A 20,451-nucleotide genomic window follows, 5' to 3' on the forward strand; every position below is an offset into this window, starting at 1 on the left:
AGAAGGCAAATGGACATGGGATATAGGGTAATTTGATAAGGTGGATTGAAAATTGACTTAGTTGTAGGAAACAGAGGGTGATGACAGAAGGATGCTTTAGTGACTGGAAGCCAGTGTCTAGTGGCATACCACAGGGATCTGTGCTCGATCCCCTATTATTTGTCATTTATATAAACGACATAGATGACTATGTTGGGGGTAGGATTAATGAGTTTGTGGATGACACAAAGATTGGCTAGGTGTTTAATAGTGAGGTTGAGTGTCTTGGGCTACAGGAAGATATAGACAGGATGGTCAAATGGGCAGATATATGGCAGATGGAATTTAACCCTGAAAAGTGTGAGGTGATACACTTTGGAAGGAGTAATTTGACAAGTAAGTATTCAATGAACCGCATGACACTAGGAAGTTCTGAGGAACAAAGGGACCTTGGCGTGTGTGTCCATAGATCTCTGAAGGCAGAGGGGCATGTTAGTGGGGTGGTGAAAAAGGCATATGGGACACTTGCCTTTATCAATCGAGGCATAGATTACAAAAGTAGGAGGTCATGTTGGAGTTGTATAGAACCTTGGTGAGGCCACAGCTGGAGTACTGTGTACAGTTCTGGTTGTCACATTATAGGAAGGATGTGATTGCACTGGAAGGGGTGCAGAGGAGATTCACCAGGATGTTGCCTGGGATGAATCATTTAAGTTATGTAGAGAGGTTGGATAGACTTGGGTTGTTTTCATTGGAGCAGAGAAGACTGACGGGCGACCTGATCGAGGTGTAGAAGATTATGGGGGGCATGGACAGTGTGGATAGGAAGCAGCTGTTCCCCTTAGTTGAAGGGTCAGTCACGAGGAGACATAAGTTCAAGGTGAGGGGCAGGAGGTTTAGTGGGGATGTGAGGAAAAGCTTTTTTACCCAGAGAGTGGTGACGGTCTGGAATGCGCTGCCTGGGAGAGTGGTGGAGGCAGGTTGCCTCACATCCTTTAAAAAGTACCTGGATGAGCACTTGGCACGTCATAACATTCAAGGCTATGGGCCAAGTGCTGGTAAATGGGATTAGATAGATAGGTCAGGTGTTTCTCATGTGTCGGTGCAGACTCGATGGGCCGAAGGGCCTCTTCTGCACTGTGAGATTCTGTGACTTGAGGGAAAAGAAAGCAGTTGGTTATAATGGTAGATTTAGATGAGAAAAGATGGGAGGAGACTCGAGTGGAGCATAAACATTGGCATGAACTAGTTGGGCCAAGTGGTCTGTTTCTGTGCTGTATGTCCTATGTAAAAAAAACTGTGGATAGTCTCTGTTGCATCGCATTGAAGTCACCCTTACCTAAATCTGGAATCTTTGTAGCTGTTTTGCAATTCTCCATTTCAAACATCTACATGGCATACTCCCATTTTGTTTCTAGGACATATTGCTGCAGAAAACTATCCTTGGCACATTCAAGAAATTCATTATCTTTTTGACATGTGGTAGTCTGCTTGTTCCAATTTACAGAAAAGTTAAAATCCTCCATTAAAATCACTCTGTCTTTGTTACTTGAATACTTGCTTTACCACTTCACAGTTACTACCACAGGTCCTTTGCACAAGACCCAATACAGTCATAAATCTTTTTTACTTCTTAATTCTATGCATCAGTGAGGGACCCTCGATCACAGGTGAGTGAGGACGGGATGGGGGTCACAGAAGAGTGGGGAGGGGGGTCGACAGTTTTTAGCAGGCTCCCTATTATCAATACTGATTCCCTTGATCAGACACTGAGTCCCTTTTGAACAAATTGAACCCTCTTCACCCCTGGAGTCCACAAGCAAACTTGACAGTGTTTGCTTTTCAGGCGTCCTGCCCAGCAACTGCCCAGCCCACCAGCAGCACCGGATAAGGCACTTAAGTGGCCCTCAATTGGCAGCAGACCAAGAAGGCCGTCCACAAGCCTTCCCACACCAGACTTAATTGGAGCAAGAGCAGGAAGATGGAAGGGTCCTCACCTGGTGCCCTCCCACAGAGTTAAATACTCCTGCTGCCTCCAAACGTGCTTGGGGAGGGCATTAAATTCCGCCCTGTCAGTGCATTTGTCTGTAGCAGTTTGATGTAGCTGAGTGTCTTGTTAGTGCATTTCAGGGGCATTTAAGAGTCAACAATATTTCTGTGGCTGGAGTCTGGAGTCACATGTAGACCAGACGAGGTAAGAATGGCAGATTTCATCCTCTGAAGGGCATGAGCCAGATGGATTGTTATTGAGAATCCAATAGTTTCATGGTCATGAATGAGGCTATCATTTTATTCTAGATTTATTCATTATTTGAATTTAAATTCCCTCAGCTCCTGCTGAGGTAGGATTTGAACTCTTGTGCCTCAGGAAGATTATGAAGCGCTCACTCGCGCGCAGGCGTGAAGTTCATGCTCGGCCCGGTCACCTTCCTCCCCCTCTGCACAGGTAGCACTTAATTGGCCCGCCAGCATGAAATCGTGGTGCAGTGCTGATCACGGGCGGCGGTCAGCTTCCCGACTGCCACCGCCCACCCCTGCCAAGCCCACCCGCCAAGGGCAAAATTCTGCCCCAGCGTATCATAAGTCCGACCGCTGGAATCATCTCCCTACACTGGATCGTCCGCCCACGCCGATCTGATTGCACGCTGATGTGTTTCACAACAGCATTGTTATGACTAATGTAGTTGATAAAGCTGAATTATTTAAAAATTGGGCAGCCATGCAGCGCACTTTTCTCTGGCCATCCAAGTGGTGGCCAGCACTCTCCGGGAAGGCCTTCAGACTTATCCAAGAGAGGTTCTTAGTACATTCATGCTAACCCACATGTCTTTCTCTTCCATCCTGCAAAAGGAGTACATCAGGATCATGGAGCCTGGTGAAATAGCTGTATGCCTCATGGCGTGCAGAGAGTGAAAATGACGGAGAAGAGAGTGACTGAGGCGCCTGTCTGCACAGAGGGGGGAGCAGCAACCTCTGGAAGAAGGGGCGGCTGGGGCTCCTGCACACGCCGCTGGAGAGCCAGTGAGACATTGCTGGTTGGCGCCTAGCTAGATCCAGGGTCTATAGACACCGTCTTTCATTCCTGCAGATGACCAAGAACCGGTGTCGCCGAAAACTGCACATGTCCAGGGAACTGGTCAGTCACATCTGCCATCTGCTGCAGGATTTGGTGCCACAGGGATATGGAAGGCATCCACTGCCAGTGGGCGTGAAAGTGACTGTGGCACTCAATTTCTATGTCAGAGGCTCCTTTCAGGACTCCACAGGGGACCTGTGTGGAATATCACAAGCCTCCACCCATAAGTGCATCCATGAGGTCACGGACACCGCCTTCGAGAGGACACACAACTTTGTGCATTTTGCCCAGGACCAGGATAGCCAGGATGCAAGAGCTATTGGATTCACCCAGATCTCGGGTTTCCCCACTGGTGCAGGGTGCAATTGACTGCACCCACATGGCACTCAGATCACCATCGCAAAACGGGATCAACTATGTCAACTGCAAGGGCTTCCATTCACTGAATGTGCAGCTGCGACCACCACAAACGTATCCTGCAGGTGTGCGCATGGTTCCCGGGGAGTGTGCACGACACCTATATTCTCAGTCAGTCACAGATCCCTGATAGCTTCCAGGGTCCACAGATGCTGCAGGGTTGGCTCCGTGGGGTCAAGGGCTACCCGCAGAGGCCGTGGCTGATGACATCTCTCCGAAGGCCTAAGACTGCAGCAGAGTGGCGGTATAATGAGGCTCATGCTGCAACTTGCAACATGGTGGAGCAGACCATCTGGATGCTGAAGATGTGATTCCGGTGCCTGGACCGGTCTGGTGGAGCACTGCAATACAGTCCACAAAGGGTGTCATGCATCGTCATCGCCTGCTGCACCCTTTACAACCTGGCACTGCAACGGCGAGAGGAGCTGGCTGAGGAGGAGATGCAGGAGCTGGGGGTCTCTTGTGATGAGAAGGACATCGACCATGATGAGGGTGAGGAGGTCCTCAAAGGTGACAATGACGCACTGGCCAAAAGTGGCAGGCATGCTTGGGAGGCCCTGACAGCTGCTAGATTTGTGGAGGATGATGACAACACACAGTGAGGAGATGCCATAGATCCTCACATTGCATCTGTGAATGTTTGGCTCCAGTCTGGCTTATGGCAGCGCACATACCCTCTGTGAGAATGCTCCTGTCATGGAGATGCAGTGGAGGCCCTAACAGTCGCTCTATTACAGGAGGATGATGACAACATGCAGTGAAGACACTCCATTGATCTTCACATAGCCTCTGAGAATGTCTGAAGGTAGCTCACTTGTGCTCTGTGATCAGGGTCATATCATAGAGATGCAGCCATGAAACTTTAAAAGCATCTGATCCTTTGTCCGCCTTCAGCACCTGAGCCCTTCAGGAGTACAGAGTCACTGGTTACAGATGCTGAAGAGATGGGGGCCAGCCCCACCTTAAAGATGCTGAGAGCACACAGAGAATGACGAAACTCTGTGATGCCTGCCCACGACATTCTGGCAGCAATGACAAGCACCATCGAGGTGCAGGCATCACTGATGTGTCCAGTGAGTGTGAGGCTGGACCATCACTTTGGTCTGAATGCTGCACAGAGCACAGGGAAGAAGCCCTCGACTGAGACACTTGCCTTTATCTTGTGCAGAAAGGTTTCTGAGTGACATGAATACTGCTCATTAGAACAAGGAGCCATAGGCAGGGACACATTCTTGGGAGTTTAATGGCAACAGTGAATATTATGTACAAGTGATTAACATCCGTGCCCAGCCTGTGTACCTACATTTTCTTAACCTTCCTAACCCTGCTGCTATGCCTTAGTGCTTACTGGACATCCACAGTGAAAGTGGAGGCAGCCTGCTGACTGCTACACCCTGTCTGTGACAGACATCCTCTGGAGGGCCGAGACCTGCTTTTGGGGACCTGCTGTGTGGCAGTGACACCCTCCTTGAGCTGTGAAGCTGGAGCTGCGGGGGTCATAGGAAGAGGGGATTTGGTTGGGCTGGACACTCCTGGAGTCAACTGGGTGGATGGCCCCAGGTTGTGCACCTGCTGATCCTCCTCCCTATGGGTGCCCGAGGGCCACTGGCTGACTCCTTGAGGAGAACGGGTAGCTGGAGTGAGATCAAGCTGCCCTGCACTCCTCTCGTGTACACACTGTTGGAGGTCAACTATGGCATCAGCAATGGAGTTCAGCCCATGCAGCAGTGCAGGAGTGACATCCTGGACCAAGGTCTCCATGGCGGCTGCCATCCTACCAGTGTTGACATTGGTGTGTTGACATGCCGGCGCTATCACCTCAGACTGAAGGCAGACGGACTCCTCCATCATGCCTTGCAATCTGAAGAGTGCAGCGAACATCCCTTCCTGATGTTCCCGAGCTTGCCTTTGCAGATCCAGCAACTGTGACTTGACCGAGTTCAGAGGCTCATCATCTGACTCTGACTCAGCAGATTTCTGGCCTCCAGCAGTCCTCTGAGTGCCAGAGACCTGGGAAATCCCTGTCTCCAACTGCTGTAGATCGGACGGTGCAATGTGCTCACCAGATTGTGATCCTGCGTCTACTCTAAAGCTAGGTCCCACCGAGGTGTGTGTCTCTGCACTGGTGGAGGGTGTGGGTGAGCGCTGTGATGGGACTTCAAGGAGGGTGCCTCCAGATTCCTCTTCTGAGGTTTCTTCAGGACTTAATTGGAGGCCCTGTGTCATGGAGTCTGTTGGCTGTTTGGCAGATGTGCCTGCGAAAGCAAGGAGAAATAGTTAGTGCAAGGCAGTGGCCTGTGAAAGAGGACACATCACTCACAGCATTGTTGTCTGATGGATGTTGCATTACTGGATCCTCATCTGGTAGAGCACCACCGTACTCACCGTCAGCACAGGACTGGTCCAGATCATCACCAGCCAGCTGGATGGCTCTGTTTTCAAAGTCCGTGAGGACCTTGATTTCAGGCATTCCTCCACTGGTAAGTGACCTCTTCCTTTTGTTGTGTGCCAGCTGGTCCTGCGTAAATAGAGATGGAGAGAATGTAAGCAGGATGCCTCCCAGGCCAGATGATTGTGCCTGGCATATGTGGGTGTTGAATGGTCCCATGGATGGGATGAGGACAATGAAGATGTGTGTGAGGGAGTGAATGGTGATGTCCCTTGAACCGACAGTGAGTGAGGGCCCTGTGGATGTGTGCTGGGTTTGTGAGTGTGAGAGTTGAGAGTGATGAGAACGGTGACGTACCCTGGTGGAACAGAGGAGATCGTTTATCCTCTTGCATCACTGGGTGTCTGTCCTCTTTTGCAGGGTGTTGGCACTGACTATTGCTGCCATTGCCTCCCAAGCTGGATTAGTGAAGTTGCTACCCATGCTGCGGCCAGAGCAGGGGCAGAGGACATCCCGGCGAGCCTCCACTGCATCCAAATTATGCTCGAGGGGTATGCATCATTGAACTAGGGGGCAGCAATCTTTTTGCCTTTCAGGACTGTGTCTTCTTTGCAACAGTCGTGGGCAGGAAGGACTGAGAGGTGTGCACACGGCTGCACTTCAAATATGGCGCCCGGTGTGATGAAGCGACGAGATGATGGCGTGTTGGGCAAATGAGAGCCCGTCCACCATGGAATTGGCGTGTTTCCCGGGGATGCATAATTAATACGGCGGGTTTAGAATGATACTGCACGAAAATCCACCATTGCAGATGCAAATCTGGGACAATTCCACCCTACGATTCTACAGAATTGTTTTTAAAGAGTTACATTTTTAAAGAAAATATTCAACAGTGATTAACATTTGAAGGAATGAGCCTTCACATTTGCAAAAGTTATTTTCAGTGGCAGATTGGCTATTTGCCAGTAAAAAAAAACTTACCCTGCCATTGACAAGCCTTAATCCTTTTTACTTAGTTTTGTGAATATATTATGCCAGTACTGTAACTTCCTGCCATGTCATGTGTTTATGTGGTGAGTCTCTCAGTGAGGTACTGGTGTAGTGAAGTTTCTCGAGGAGCAGGGCAACCTGAAGTAACTTCCTGATGTTCATGTTTAGCTGCGTGTGTACAGTCACTTGCTTTACAATTTGCATTTTAACAACGGTGAGCACTGATAGCCTCGTTGTTATTTTTACTGTAAAATCCATGGCGTTGATTTTGCATTGGGAGCAGATGTTGGGAATTTAGGCATAGTCCTGATGAACATATTCTACAACAAGTGAGCAAAAGAGAAAAATTTACCTCCATGTTTGGACACAGGTGCAGAGCATTCCTCTCGAATGTGACCGCCAAGGTGATTATCAATTTTTTCCTAACATTACAAAGATTCCAATCTGACCTTCTGGTAAACCACCTAGACACTGGAGTTATAATACAGCAATACAAATGGTCAGTGATGTAAGATTGACTTTAGTGCACTCACCAAGGCTCCTTCGACAGCACCTTCCAAATCCATGACCTCTACCACCTGTAAAGACAAGGGCAGCAGGTGCATGGGAACGCCACCACCTGCAAGTTCCCCTCCACGCTACAACACTATCCTGACTTGGAAATATATCACCATTCCTTCACTGTCGCTGGGTCAAAATCCTGGAGCTCCCTCCCCAACAGCACATGTAACTACACCACATGGACTGCAGTGGTCAAGAAGGCAGCCACCTTCTCGAGGGCCGTTAGGGATAGACCCTATAGGACACCCACATCCTGTCAAAAGAATAATAAAAATACTGGGAAGCCAGATTGAGACCTGCTTCCTGAGTTATACTGGCATTGATATCTTGCCATCGCTCTATTCATGTGAAGTACTTTCAGATATGTATCAACTGCACATTAATGAACATAAACAACATTCAGTAACAATTTCATAACAACTAGTACACTCTACTGAGAGGTCAGACTGTCCAGTGAAATAACTGGAGTTCAAAGATAGCTTTGCATGACATCCCACATGACTTCATAGGCAACTAATTATTTTTGAAGTGTAGTTACTATTGTCATTTTGGAAAATGCAGCTGTAAATTTGTGCACAGCAAATTTCCATTCAGCTAAAGGATCAGATAATCTGTTTTGGAGTGTTGTTCAAGAATAAACTTTAGTCATGATGCACAGGAACATGAGTAGGACATAAACCCCTCAAGCTTGTTCGAATCAAAGAATCAATAATTATAAACACGGAAGGAAGCCACTCCTCATGCCTCTGCTGGTTCTTTGAAAGAGCCTCTAAATTAGCACCATACCTCAGCCTTATTCCCACAACTTTGTAAATTAACCGTCATCATGTACAAGTCCAATTGTCTTTTAAGAGTCCCTGTAGAATTTGGTTCCACCAGTCATTTCAGACCTTAACAATTCTCCATATGAAGTAATTCCTCAATTCTCCTCCAATTCTTTTACCAATTATATTAAATCTATGACATCTGGTTACTGATACACTTGCCAGAGGAAATAGTTTCTCCCGACTGTGGTGCTGGGTATTGAACACAGTACTCAGGCTGAATCATAACCAGGGATTTGTAAAATTTTAGCTTACTTCTTTGCTCTTGTATTCAACACCCTCATTTGTTTAGCCAAGCATCCCATTCTTTCTTAACCACCTACTTAAACTGTCCTGCTGCCTTCAAAGATTTGTGAACATGCATCCTAAATCCTTCCGTTCTTGTTCTTGTCCTCCTCAAGTCTGCTACAATCAGACTATTTACTGCATTATTTTGTATCATCTGCAAACTTCAAAATTATACTCCCTATATCTCTGACTATGTCATTTTTGCATATGAATGTTCTGCCATTCAGTTAGATCTGTACCTCAAATCAATTTACCCACCTTTACTCTAGATCACTTGACACCATCACCTAATAAAAAATGTTAGACCTCAGTGTTGAAAATTTCAACCAATCCTGCATCCACAACTTTTTGGTCTGGATTTTCACTCCCTTTTGTGTAATAAGTGCTTCCTGGTTTTATTCCTAATTGACCCATTCCCTGCAGTTCTTCAAATAGTGGTGGCATGGACAATCCTCAATGACTAACTGAGACGCCAAATGGGTCCTTGGTTTAAGGAATCATCTAGAAGATATTGCAGTATTCCCTCAGTGCTGTACTGAAGAGCCAACATGGACCGCATGCTCCAGCTGGGGAGTGGCACCTGAGCCCACACCTATCACTGGCCCTCTATCCAGCTCTACCTGTCCCACCCCCCTTAAACCAGCTTATATTTCACCTCTTTTCTATTTTTCCTTAGTTCTGATGAAGAGTCATTCGGACTCGAAACGTTAACTGTGTTCCTCTCCGCAGATGCTGTCAGACCTGCTGAGTTTTTCCAGGTATTTTTGTTTTTGTTCTTGAGCCCACAACTTTCGGACTCAGGGACAGGGCTACCAATAAACAAAGGATGACATTTGAGATGGTATTTAACACGCTGTATTTGAATATTAATGACACGTTTGAAGTAATTCTAACTTTATTTTGGTGCAGAAGTGGTATCACAACAGTATGCACATTCGCTGTTTTATCTTTCTCTTTATTCTATTTCGTGGGAAGTAATGGGGTAATCTTGGAAATTCAGCCTCTAGTGAAAAGCCTCACCCAGCAAGAATGGATAACAGGAGCCCAAGGCACAAGTTTCAATCTTTGACACATGCTGCCTGTGGGCAAGGCTCTCAACTGGGAACACTAAATTGGAAAATTGAAAAAAATACTAAGTAGGTATTGGGCCCATCTTGTTTCCCATTCCTGTATTATAAAATCCTAATATATAAGATTTATCTTTTGCAGAAAGAGTGTGTCCGAACTGTAATTCAGCATTGGAACTGATATCCTGTCGAGGTCACAGTGGCTATCCGGTCACAAACTTTTGGAGACTTGATACCAAAGCCATATTTTTCCAGGTAAATTATATTTACAAAGGTGTTCAATGAAATAAAAATGTTAAACATATTCTTTAAACATTTTAATGACAATCTATCATGATATTGCTCAATCTGTCCTCTATGCCATACTTTGCCCAGATTTTGCATTGAGACTAATAGCGTGTCTAACAAATGCTCACTATTATTATGGAGTAAATTTGAAAGCACTTTCCAGAGCCTGTACATGTACAGTTAAATGCAGACATCAGGAAGTGTTGTCTAAATTACCCTGCTGCACTATGACATTACCTTCCCAAGGGAAGCAAAATTCAAATCTATTTAAGAGTGTGAAGTGCTGTACTCCTCCACTAGATACTCATTAAACACATCCAATAAAGTTGTGGCTTGTGCATTTAGGTGTGAGTGTAATTTTAAAGGTGTGATAAATCACAGTTACTGTCAAACATCCTACCTGGCCCTGGAAATTTAATTCTACAAGTGTGTACTCTCATTCCTTCAGAATTTTATTACCACTGTATTCAAGATTTTAAATGTTTTTTCACTTTTTCTTTCTCTATTTTCTCTCTCTCAATCTCACCTTTCCTTTTCTTTTATTTGCTGTACATAATTTTGCAATGAACGGGTATAGAAATACAAGGATAAAGCAGGGGAATATGTAGCTAAGGAGATGATGCTTTATGTTTTGGAGGGAGAGCTTTAGATTCCTGGGACATTGAGACTGGTTCTGGTGAAGGGGAACTATACAGGCCTGGCAGGCTACACCTCAACAGATCTAGGACCAATATCATAACAAAAACAGAAAATACTGGAAAAACTCAGCAGGTCTAACGGCATCTGCAGAGACAAGAAAAACAGAGTTAACATTTCGAGTCTGTATGACCCTTTTTCAGAGCTTCTAGGACCAACATCATCTCGTGGTAATTTGCTAATAGCACTGGGGAGGGTTTAAATTAACTTGGCAGGGGAATGGGAACCAGAATGGAACATTAGAAAGGAGAAACAATGTGTACCAAAGATTGGGAGTCAGATAGAACTAGAGTAAGAAACAGTATGGTATTAAGTGGGGTCAGGCTAAGAGCGAATGCATTAAGGTCTCAATTAGGTTTACAGCGAACGCATGTAAACACACAAATCATGGTAAATAAGATTGGTGATCTTCAGGTGCAGATAGTGACATGAGAATATGAGATGACAGAGACCTGGTTCAAAATACAGGCATGATTAGTTACTAAATATTCCTGGATGCTAGGTATTCAGGAATCATGGAGAATGAAAGAATTGGTGGGGGGGTGGGTGGTGGCATGGGGGCTGGCAATTTTGACTAAGGAGGTTATTAAAGTACTGGAGAAAGAAGATGTCCTGGGGGGGATCAAGGGCATAATTTGGTTATAAGTATATTCTATAGGCCAACAACTCATGGAGATGATATAGAGGAGCAAACTTGCCTGGAAATTACAAAGAGGTACAAAAACTGTAGAGTAATGGTAATGGGGAGCTTTAATTATTCTAATATAGAATGGGATAGTAATTGTGTAATGGCAAAGGGGGTGAAGAGTTTCTGAAGTGTGCTCAGGCGAATTTTTTTCTGATCAGTATGTTTCCAGTCCAATGAGCATGGAGACATTGCTGAATTTGGTTCTGGGAAACTGATGAGTCAAGTGGATCAGGTGTCAATGGGGAACATTTAGGAAACAGTGATCATAGTATCAAAAAGTTTAGATAAGTTATGGAAAAAGATAAGCAGCAATCTAGAGTAAAAGTAGTTAATTGGAGAATGGCCAACTTAATTGGGGTGAGAACAGATCTGGCCCAGGTAAATTGGAACCAAAGATTGACAGGTAGAACTGTAACAGAAAAATTGGACTGCCTTTAAACAGGAGATTGTTTGGATACATTCAAGGTATATTCTCTTGAGAGGAAAAAAGTAAGGCTGCCAAAGCCACAGCTCCCTGTAAGGGCAAAGAGATAGAGTGTAAGATGAAGCAGGAAAAGAGGCATACATAGATGCCAGGCTAATAATACAAGTGAGAACCAGGCTGAATTTGGAAAGCTCAGAGGGGAATTAAAAAAAGAAATAGAAGTAAAGAGAAATTACAAGAAGAGACTGACATCTGGCGTAAATAGAAATCCAAAAGTCTTCCAAAGGCATATAAATAGCAGATAAGAGGGGGTGTGGGGAATATTAGGGCATGGCTGAGGCAATAAATGAATATTTTGCATCTGTCTTTACCAAGGAAGAAGATGCTGTCAAAGTGATAGTGAATGAGTTGGCAGTTGAGATACTGGATGGATTAAAAATTGAAGAAGAAAAGGTACTGGAAAGGCTGGCTGTACTTAAAGTTGATAAGTCACTAGGACTGGACGGAATTCTGGACTGGATGGAAATAAGGGCAGAAATTGAGGATTGGCCATAATCCTCTAATCTCGTTTAGATAAGGACTGAAGAATTTCAAATGTTATACCCTTGTTCAAGATGTGAATGAGGATAAACCCAGGAACTACAAGCCAGTCAGTTTAACCACAGTAGTGGGAAATCTTTCAGAAACAATGGGCAGAATAGTCCAGTCCCACAAGCAGCAGGAAGCCTGGTGGGCAGGGGAACCTAATTTAGTGTGAGGCCAAAAATCAGTTTCCTGATGTCGGAATGAACTTTAAGAAGTTTTGTTCTCGAGATTTTAAAGGTAAGTTAAAAATGGGTCGAGCTTCCCAATGAACAATGTCGGGAAGCTCTTTTGCATGCTTTAGCATCTCATGCATGCTCATTAAAAGGCCACCTCGGTGCAATTAAGTTCTCCCGCCAAATTAAGTTCCCCGCTACCAAGGAACTAAAACGTTCACTTTTTGTATATAAGTGGTTTGCATCTGGTGAGCTTCACTTCATCCACAACTTTGAGGTGAGTAGACATTGTTTTGGCCTTCTTGGAGACCACTCACAACTTTTCTCACATCGGCAGGACAAGCTTTATGAAGGCTAGACATGGGAGGCAGGCGAAGGGTGGAAGCGGGATAGGCTGTAAGGGTACAGGGGACATGGGAGCCAAGCTAAGGGTGGAAATGGGGGAGACTTAGAGACCCAGGTCCAGCATGATGCACAGTGGCTGCTGGATAGAGAGTCAGGGGGTAGAGGTGAGTATGGTGGCCATTACCAAGGAGAAGGTGCTAGAAAAACTGAAAAGTCTGAAGGTGGATAAATCACCTGGAGCAGATGGATTACACCCCAGAGTTCTGAAGGAGATAGCTGAAGAGATAGTGGAGGCGTTAGTGGTGATCTTTCAGGAATCACTCGAGTCAGGGAGGGTCCCAGAGGACTGGAAAATCGCTAATGTGACCCCCCTGTTTAAGAAGGGAATGAGGCAAAAGACAGGAAATTACAGGCCGATTAGCCTGACCTCGGTCGTTGGTAAGATTTTAGAGTCCATTATTAAGGATGAGATTTCAGAATACTTGGAAGTGCATGGTAAAATAGGGCAAAGTCAGCATGGTTTCATCAAGGGGAGGTCATGCCTGACAAATCTGTTAGAATTCTTTGAGGAGGTAACGAGTAGGTTAGACAAAGGAGAACCAATGGATGTTATCTACTTGGACTTCCAGAAGGCCTTTGACAAGGTGCCGCACAGGAGGCTGCTCAGTAAGATAAGAGCCCATGGTGTTAGAGGCAAGGTACTAGCATGGATAGAAGATTGGCTGTCTGGCAGGAGGCAGAGAGTGGGGATAAGTGGGTCCTTCTCAGGATGGCGGCCGGTGACTAGTGGAGTTCTGCAGGGGTCAGTGTTGGGACCACAACTTTTCACTTTATACACTAATGATCTAGATGAAGGAACTGAGGGCATCCTGGCTAAGTTTGCAGATGATACAAAGACAGGTGGAGGGACAGATAGTATTGAGGAGGCGGGGAGGCTGCAGAAGGATTTGGACAGGTTAGGAGAATGGGCAAAGTAGTGGTAGATGGAATACAACGTGGGGAAGTGTGAGGTCATGCACTTAGGTAGGAAGAATAGAGGCATAGACCAATTTCTAAATGGGGAGAGAATTCAGAAATCTGGAGTGCAAAGGGACTTGGGAGTCCTAGTCCAGGATTCTGTTAAGGTTAACTTGCAGGTTGAATCGGTAGTTAGGAAGGCAAATGCAATGTTGGCATTTATTTCGAGAGGACTAGAATATAAAAGCAGGGATGTGCTGCTGAGGCTTTATAAGGCTCTGGTCAGACCACATTTAGAATATTGTGAGCAATTTTGGGCCCCTATCTCAGGAAGGATGTGCTGGCCCTGGAGAGGGTCCAGAGGAGGTTCACGAGAACGATCCCAGGAATGAAAGGCTTAACAGAGTTTGAGGACTCTGGGTCTATACTCGATGGAGTTTAGAAGGGTGAGGGGGGATCTGATTGAAACTTACAGAATACTGAAAGGCCTGGATAGAGTGGACATGGGGAAGATGTTTCCATTAGTAGGAGAGACTAGGACCCGAGGGCACAGATTCAGAGTAAAGGGAAGACCTTTTAGAACAGAGATGAGGAGAAACTTCTTTAGCCAGAGAGCGGTGAATCTATGGAATTCATTGCCACAGAGGGCTGTGGAGGCCAGGTCATTGAGTGTATTTAAGACCAAGATAGATAGGTTCTTGTTTGGGGATCAAAGGTTACGGGGAGAAGGCAGGAGAATGGGGTTGAAAAACTTATCAGCCGTGATTGAATGGCGGAACAGACTCGATGGGCCAAATGGCCTAATTTCTGCTCCTATGTCTTATGGTCTTATATGTGCTTGGACCTGCAGTCTGTCGCTCTAGCCATGGGTGCAGTGCAGGTGCCCCTTCTCCTTCTTTGGAGAAGCAAAAGGCTGCCTGGGGAAGGTGGAGGAGGCAGCGAGGGAATGCTAGAGTGCAGCGACGCTTGGAGGAAAGGGCTTTCATGTTGGGTCTAGAGGACCTGTGACTGGTTGGGGGTGGGGGTTGTTTATGGGCAAGGATGGTGGGAGAGAGATGGTTCTCAAAGGACATTCCAGATCTTTAAATGGCGCGAGCATTGAAGCAACTAGCAGCAAGATGGAATCCAGGAAACTTCCAAAGAGCACAAGTGAACATATATTTACAAGTGCCAAATCTATATACAATGGTTGTATACCTGTACCACCTGTGTGCCTTCAGTCCTTCTTAATCTTTTGTTGCCTACCACAACTAAGGCAGCCCCAATATCCGCAGCTGAGTTGGAGGCAGCCTGCTGACTGCTATGTCCTGTTGACTGTAATGACTTTGGTGGCCGCCCTCTGGTGGCTGGAGGCCTGGATGGCTCTGGCCTGCTAATGGTCTCCTGCTCAGGTGCAAGAGACACACTCCTTGGCCTGGCCTGCTGGAGGTGATGGGGTCACTGGCAGATGGGAGGTGGAGCGGTAGTGTCCTGTGGTGAAGCCCCTGGGTGCCTGGCTGGTTCTGTTCCTCCCTGTGGGTACCCAATGGCACCACTGACTCCCTGAGGAGAAGGGGTACCTGCTCTGCACCCACAGCCAAAGCTACGTAATGCAGGTCTGAGCACATATCCGACAGCCTCTGTGCATTCTGCTTGACCTGGGTCCCTAAGGCAACCACCGCCTTTTCCATGGAAGCAGACAAGCACTCACATGCTGGAGCCATGACAGCAGACAGACATGGATGGACGCCTCCAGCCTTCGGTCCAGTCTGTGCCTGGCCTCTGGCAACTCTGCCCAATGTTCCCCTGCCTATCTGTGCATCTCCATCAGGTCTCAGCTCCATCAGGCCCAGTCCAGAGGCTCCTCATCTGCATGGAGTTGAATAGGAGCCTGGTTTCCAGCAGTCCTCCGAGTGTCAGAGACCTTGGCCATCACTTCCTCTGCCAGCTGTAGACATTGTTTCAATAATGTGCTCAGCAGATTGTGAACCTACTCGAGAACATGGGCCCGCCGAGGTAAATGGATCTGCGCTGGTGGAGGACGCAGGTGAACACCATGACAGTGCATCCTCTGAGGATTCTGAAGCGTTCTTCTCAGAGGTGGGTTGGAGATGGGGCTGTGACTGGTCTCTCTTGGTGACCTCCCCCAGTACCTGGAATGGAGAAAAGAAAGAATTAGTGATTGACTAAGTAAGCTCCTTTCTTAAATCAATGTCTCACCATATGGTCGCAGCTGACAACTGCAGGCTGGATGCATCCTCACTGGCTTCCTGCTTCTTCCTGGCTAGCTCGGCTACCATCTCCTCATACAGGGTGACGACTTGAATGTCGGAAATCCACCTCTGGTCTGGGAGCGCTCACGTTTTTTGCAGCCATTCTTTTCCTGCAGAAAGACGGAAGGATTTATTGTCATCCCAATGGTTGCATGAGTAGTTCAGCAGCATGCATGCCTATGGCAGCTGCAGACCCCACCCCAGAAAGTGATTAAGAAGCAAAATGTCCTGCAACTGATAGAAGATTGAGAGCATGAAGTGGCTGTCACACATTCCGTGCAGATGTCCCACCTGCTGGTGAGTGCTGCAATCCAAACTCCTATTTGACATTGCTGTGCACTCGTACACTTAAGACTGCCTGTTATGAGTGTTAATTTGCAGTAAGAGTAACTCACCCTGGTGGAGTGCAGCCTCATTCATCCTCTTCCTGCACTGTTGGCCATTTCTGTGCTGGGCCCTAAGAATGCTAACCTCCGCTTTGACAAGTCAGGTAAGTTTAAAGGTCCAGCCACTATCAAGCCAGGGAGAAGGTAGGTTTATAAGGTAAGTGGTTAGAATTTGGAGAGGTGGGTGGGAGGGGTGTGGTGGTCGGGTACTCGGTGACGGGAGGTTGGGCACTCAGTGAGTAGGGGAAGGTTGGACAGCCGGTGGGGGAGGTCCAGTCGGGTCGGGCCAGGTGAGGGATAGTCGGGGTTGGAAGTCCTGGGGGTGGGGGGTTGGGTAGTTGGGGGGCGTTCAGACAGCTGGGGTGGGAGATCAGGTTGGGCCTGGGGGAGGATAGTCGGGGTCTGTGGGGTAGTCAGGGTTTGGGGGGAGTCCCCTGGGGGGTTGGAGGAGTCCCGTGGGGGGCATTACCCTTGGGGGGGGGTAGTTGAGATGTGGGAGCGTTCCATGGGGAGGGTAGCCATGGTTTGTGGAGAGTCCCCTTGGGGTTCAGGGTTGGGGAGATCTCGTGGGGCAGGGAGGGATTCCCGTGGAGGAGATGTCATGGGGTGGAGGAGTCTCTTTGTGGGGGGGAGTTGGGGCAAGGGAGGAGTTCCCTGAAGTTCAGGGGCATTGGGGGAGTCCCATGGGGATCGTTGTGGGTCTGTACAATAGTTACCCAGAAGCTAGAAGTGGTTTTAATTCAAGCTATTCCTGGGTAACTACTGAGGTAAGACAGTTGGAACCATCCGAGTTTGCGATTTAAATTGCATTTTCACATGGTTGCCAGTACATGGCAATTGCCCAAAAGAAGTTTGCATTCCCTGGGAAATTGCCATGCAATCCTTACCTAGAAACATCCTGGGGCGATTCCCCAGCACATCTTTGGGGTATCCCACTAGATACACTGACCTGGAGCTCGGGAGTTATGGCCAATGTTAAAGGCGACCATATTTTGTAGCATGTGACTGGACATTTCACCCATGATTAGGAAGAGTGAAATATATGGCTACATCAATTGTAGTCAAATAATGCTCCATCTGTTAGTATTTTTTGTTCATTTTTCTCTTACATTCTGCTGCAACTCACAAAATTTATGAGCCAGTGTGTATTCTTAGTTATGTCGCTTTTGTATGGAGATTGTGCTGTGGAAGACATCTTCATTCATTCATCATATGTTCATTTTTTTGTGTTGGACTACCAATTTGTTAAGTAAATCTAGGGCAGAAATTTGTGCTGAGTGGGCTGGCGCGTGCTCAACCCACTGGAGTGTAAAATGACGCACAAGATGTTGGGCGAGAGTCCCGACGTCATCATGCACTCGCGCAATATTTCAGTCAGCGGGCACGTGCGGGAGTCAGCAGTGTGCCCGCTGACAATTAACAGGCCTATTAAGGCCATTAAAGCTATAATTGAATGGCATTTTTCGTTGTCTGTCCAACCTTATGGTTGGTGGGTGGGCAGAAAGGGCAAGCAGCCTTTGGATTTTTTAGCAAACCTTGGGCAGGATGAGGTTTCCAACAGCAATTAAAAATTAAATAAAAATTTTTAAATTTCATTTATAACACGACCCTGCTCATGTGACAAAGTCAGCTCCCTGAGACAGACTTACATGAGGGGACATATTTTTAACATTGCTAAGTTTTTTATTTCTGATTTTTTAAATCTTCAGCTCCCTGAGACAGCTCTGTGCCTCAAGGAACTTTCATTGTGTGCACTTGTGCGCATATGCGAACATCCGTGTTTGCCCACCTCCCACACCCACCCCAGCAGCGTTTCACTCTGGCTGTCCATTAGCTGGCCAGCCAGTGTGAAATCGATATCAGGACCCTATCGCGGGCGGTGGTCGGTTTCTCGGCCGCTCCCAGGCCCGCCTGCCGCCCCTGCCCGACGAGGTAAAAATCCTGCTCCTATGATAGTTGTAACGGATTCTAAAGTTTTCTCAATGAATTTGCAGTACAACACAAGACAATCAGCAAATGACATTAGACAAAAGGCAGTTTATGGAATTACAATTTTATTTCCAGTAATCAGTTGTAAAAGCCACAATCTAAATTTATTATTAAGCCCCGCTGTACATTTTTTAACCAAATAATTATTCCATAATTTCTATTTTTTTAAATTGTTATTTGGGACATGGACTTCATTGACAAGGCCAGCATTTATTGCCCATCTTTGGTTGTCCTTGAGAAGGTGGTGGTGTCCTTCTTGAATTGCTCCATATATGGTGCTATTCCCACAATCCTGTTAGGTAGGGAGTTCCAGGATATTGAGCGAGTGACGATGAAAAAATACCCAATCAAGATGCTGTACGATTTGGAGGGACTTGGAGATGATAGTGTTCCTATGCACCTGCACCCTTCTCCATCTAGGTGGTAGAGGTCATGGTTTTGCGAGGTGTTATAGCAAAAACCCCTCAGCAAGTTGCTATAGTGCACCCTATGGATATTAAACACTGTAACCGCAATCCACTTGTGGTGGAGAGAGTGGATATTTAAGGTGGTGGACATGTTACCGATCAAGTGGACTGCCAGCAAAGTGGAGAGTATTTCGTCACATTCCTTACTTGTGTTTTTTAGATAGTGGGGAGGATTTGGAGAGTCAGGGAATGAGCTACTTACCACAGAATACCTACCCTCTGACCTACTCTAATATGCATGGCATTTACGTGCCTGATCTAACTGAGTCTCTGGTCAATGGTGACCTTAGAATTTTGATGATGGGGAACTTAGCAATGGTTACTTGCCACTCATCAACACAACACTTATCAACACAGCTCAGGTTACTCATGGATGCATAAATTATTCATTATCAGAAGAATTACAAAAGAATCTGAACATTGTGTAATCATCAACAAACAGCCAGACTTCTGGTACTTCAATGGAAGAAAGGTCACTGATGAAGCAGCTGAAGATGTCCTTCAAATGCTGCCCTGAAGAACTCAAGATGATTCTCCAACAACCATGACCATCGTCCTTTGTACCAAGCATGACTCTAGCCAGTGGAGAACTTTGGGCAGTGGAGAGCTCCATTGGTTTCTGCTTTATCAGGGCTCCTTAGTGCTACACTCAGTCGAAAGCTGGCTTGATGTCAAGAGTCATTATTCTCATCTTATCTCTGGATTTCATCTGTCGGGCAGAATTTTACGTCCCATGGACGGATGCGTGCCTGACCTGATTGGGAGTAAAATAGTGCACGATGACATTGTGCGAGCGTCCCGATGTCATCACCCACTCGCGTGATATTTCGGTCGGCAGGTGTGCACAAGAGTCGGCAGCGCGCCCGCTGACAATTAAGAGGCCTATTAAGGCCTTTAAGCAAGTAATTAATTTGTATTTTTCAATGCCCGTCCAACCTTATGGTTGGCAGGCAGGTGAATAGGTCAGGTGGCCTTTGCACTATTTAGGAAACATCATCCATGGGTGGGGTGAGGTTTCCAACAGCAATGAAATAAAAAATTTTAAACATCATTTTTAATATGTCCCTGTTCATGTGACTGAGTCACATGTGGGGAAATGTTTATATAATTTGTAAAATATTTATTTTTGTATTTAAAAATCTTCAGCTCCCTGAGGCAGCTCTGTGCCTTCAGGGAGCTTTCAGTGTGTGCTCCTCCCGCCCCCACCCCAGCAGCGCTGAGCATTTCAGCGCGCCTTTCACACTGGCTGCCTGTTAATTGGCCAGCCAGTGTGAAATCGCGGTCAGGGCCCAATCACAGGCAGCGGTCCATTTTGTGGCCGTTCCCGGGCCCACCCACTGTACCCGCCCAACGAAGGGAAAATCCTGCTCCTTGTGTTCATGTTTGGACAACAACAACAACTTGTATTTAGATAGCACCTCACAAGTGTGTTATAAATCAAAATTTGACACATCATATGGCTAATCAAAAGCTGGTCAAAGAGTAGTTGCACAGGAGCATCTTAATAGAGGAAAGAGAGATAGAAAGTTAGGAAAGTTTGGAGAGGGAATTTGAGAGCTTAGGTCCTTGACAGCCAAAAGCATGGCCACCAAAGATGGAATGACTAAAAT

The 20,451-nt window shown here is 46.5% G+C and overlaps 1 protein-coding gene across 1 annotated transcript in view; it reads left to right on the forward strand.

The window, feature by feature from the left end:
• The window catches only part of gcm2 (glial cells missing transcription factor 2), a 54,820-nt gene that overhangs the window by 23,999 nt on the left and 10,370 nt on the right, over positions 1-20,451 (forward strand). Inside the window, exon 3 of the mRNA XM_078535287.1 lies at positions 9,734-9,846. Coding sequence (XP_078391413.1) covers positions 9,734-9,846 — 113 coding nt within the window. The remainder of the gene's footprint in view (positions 1-9,733; positions 9,847-20,451) is intronic.

The sequence above is a fragment of the Cetorhinus maximus genome, chromosome 3 (genome assembly GCF_964194155.1).
Source record: "Cetorhinus maximus chromosome 3, sCetMax3.hap1.1, whole genome shotgun sequence".
Classification (NCBI taxonomy): Eukaryota; Metazoa; Chordata; class Chondrichthyes; order Lamniformes; family Cetorhinidae; genus Cetorhinus; species Cetorhinus maximus.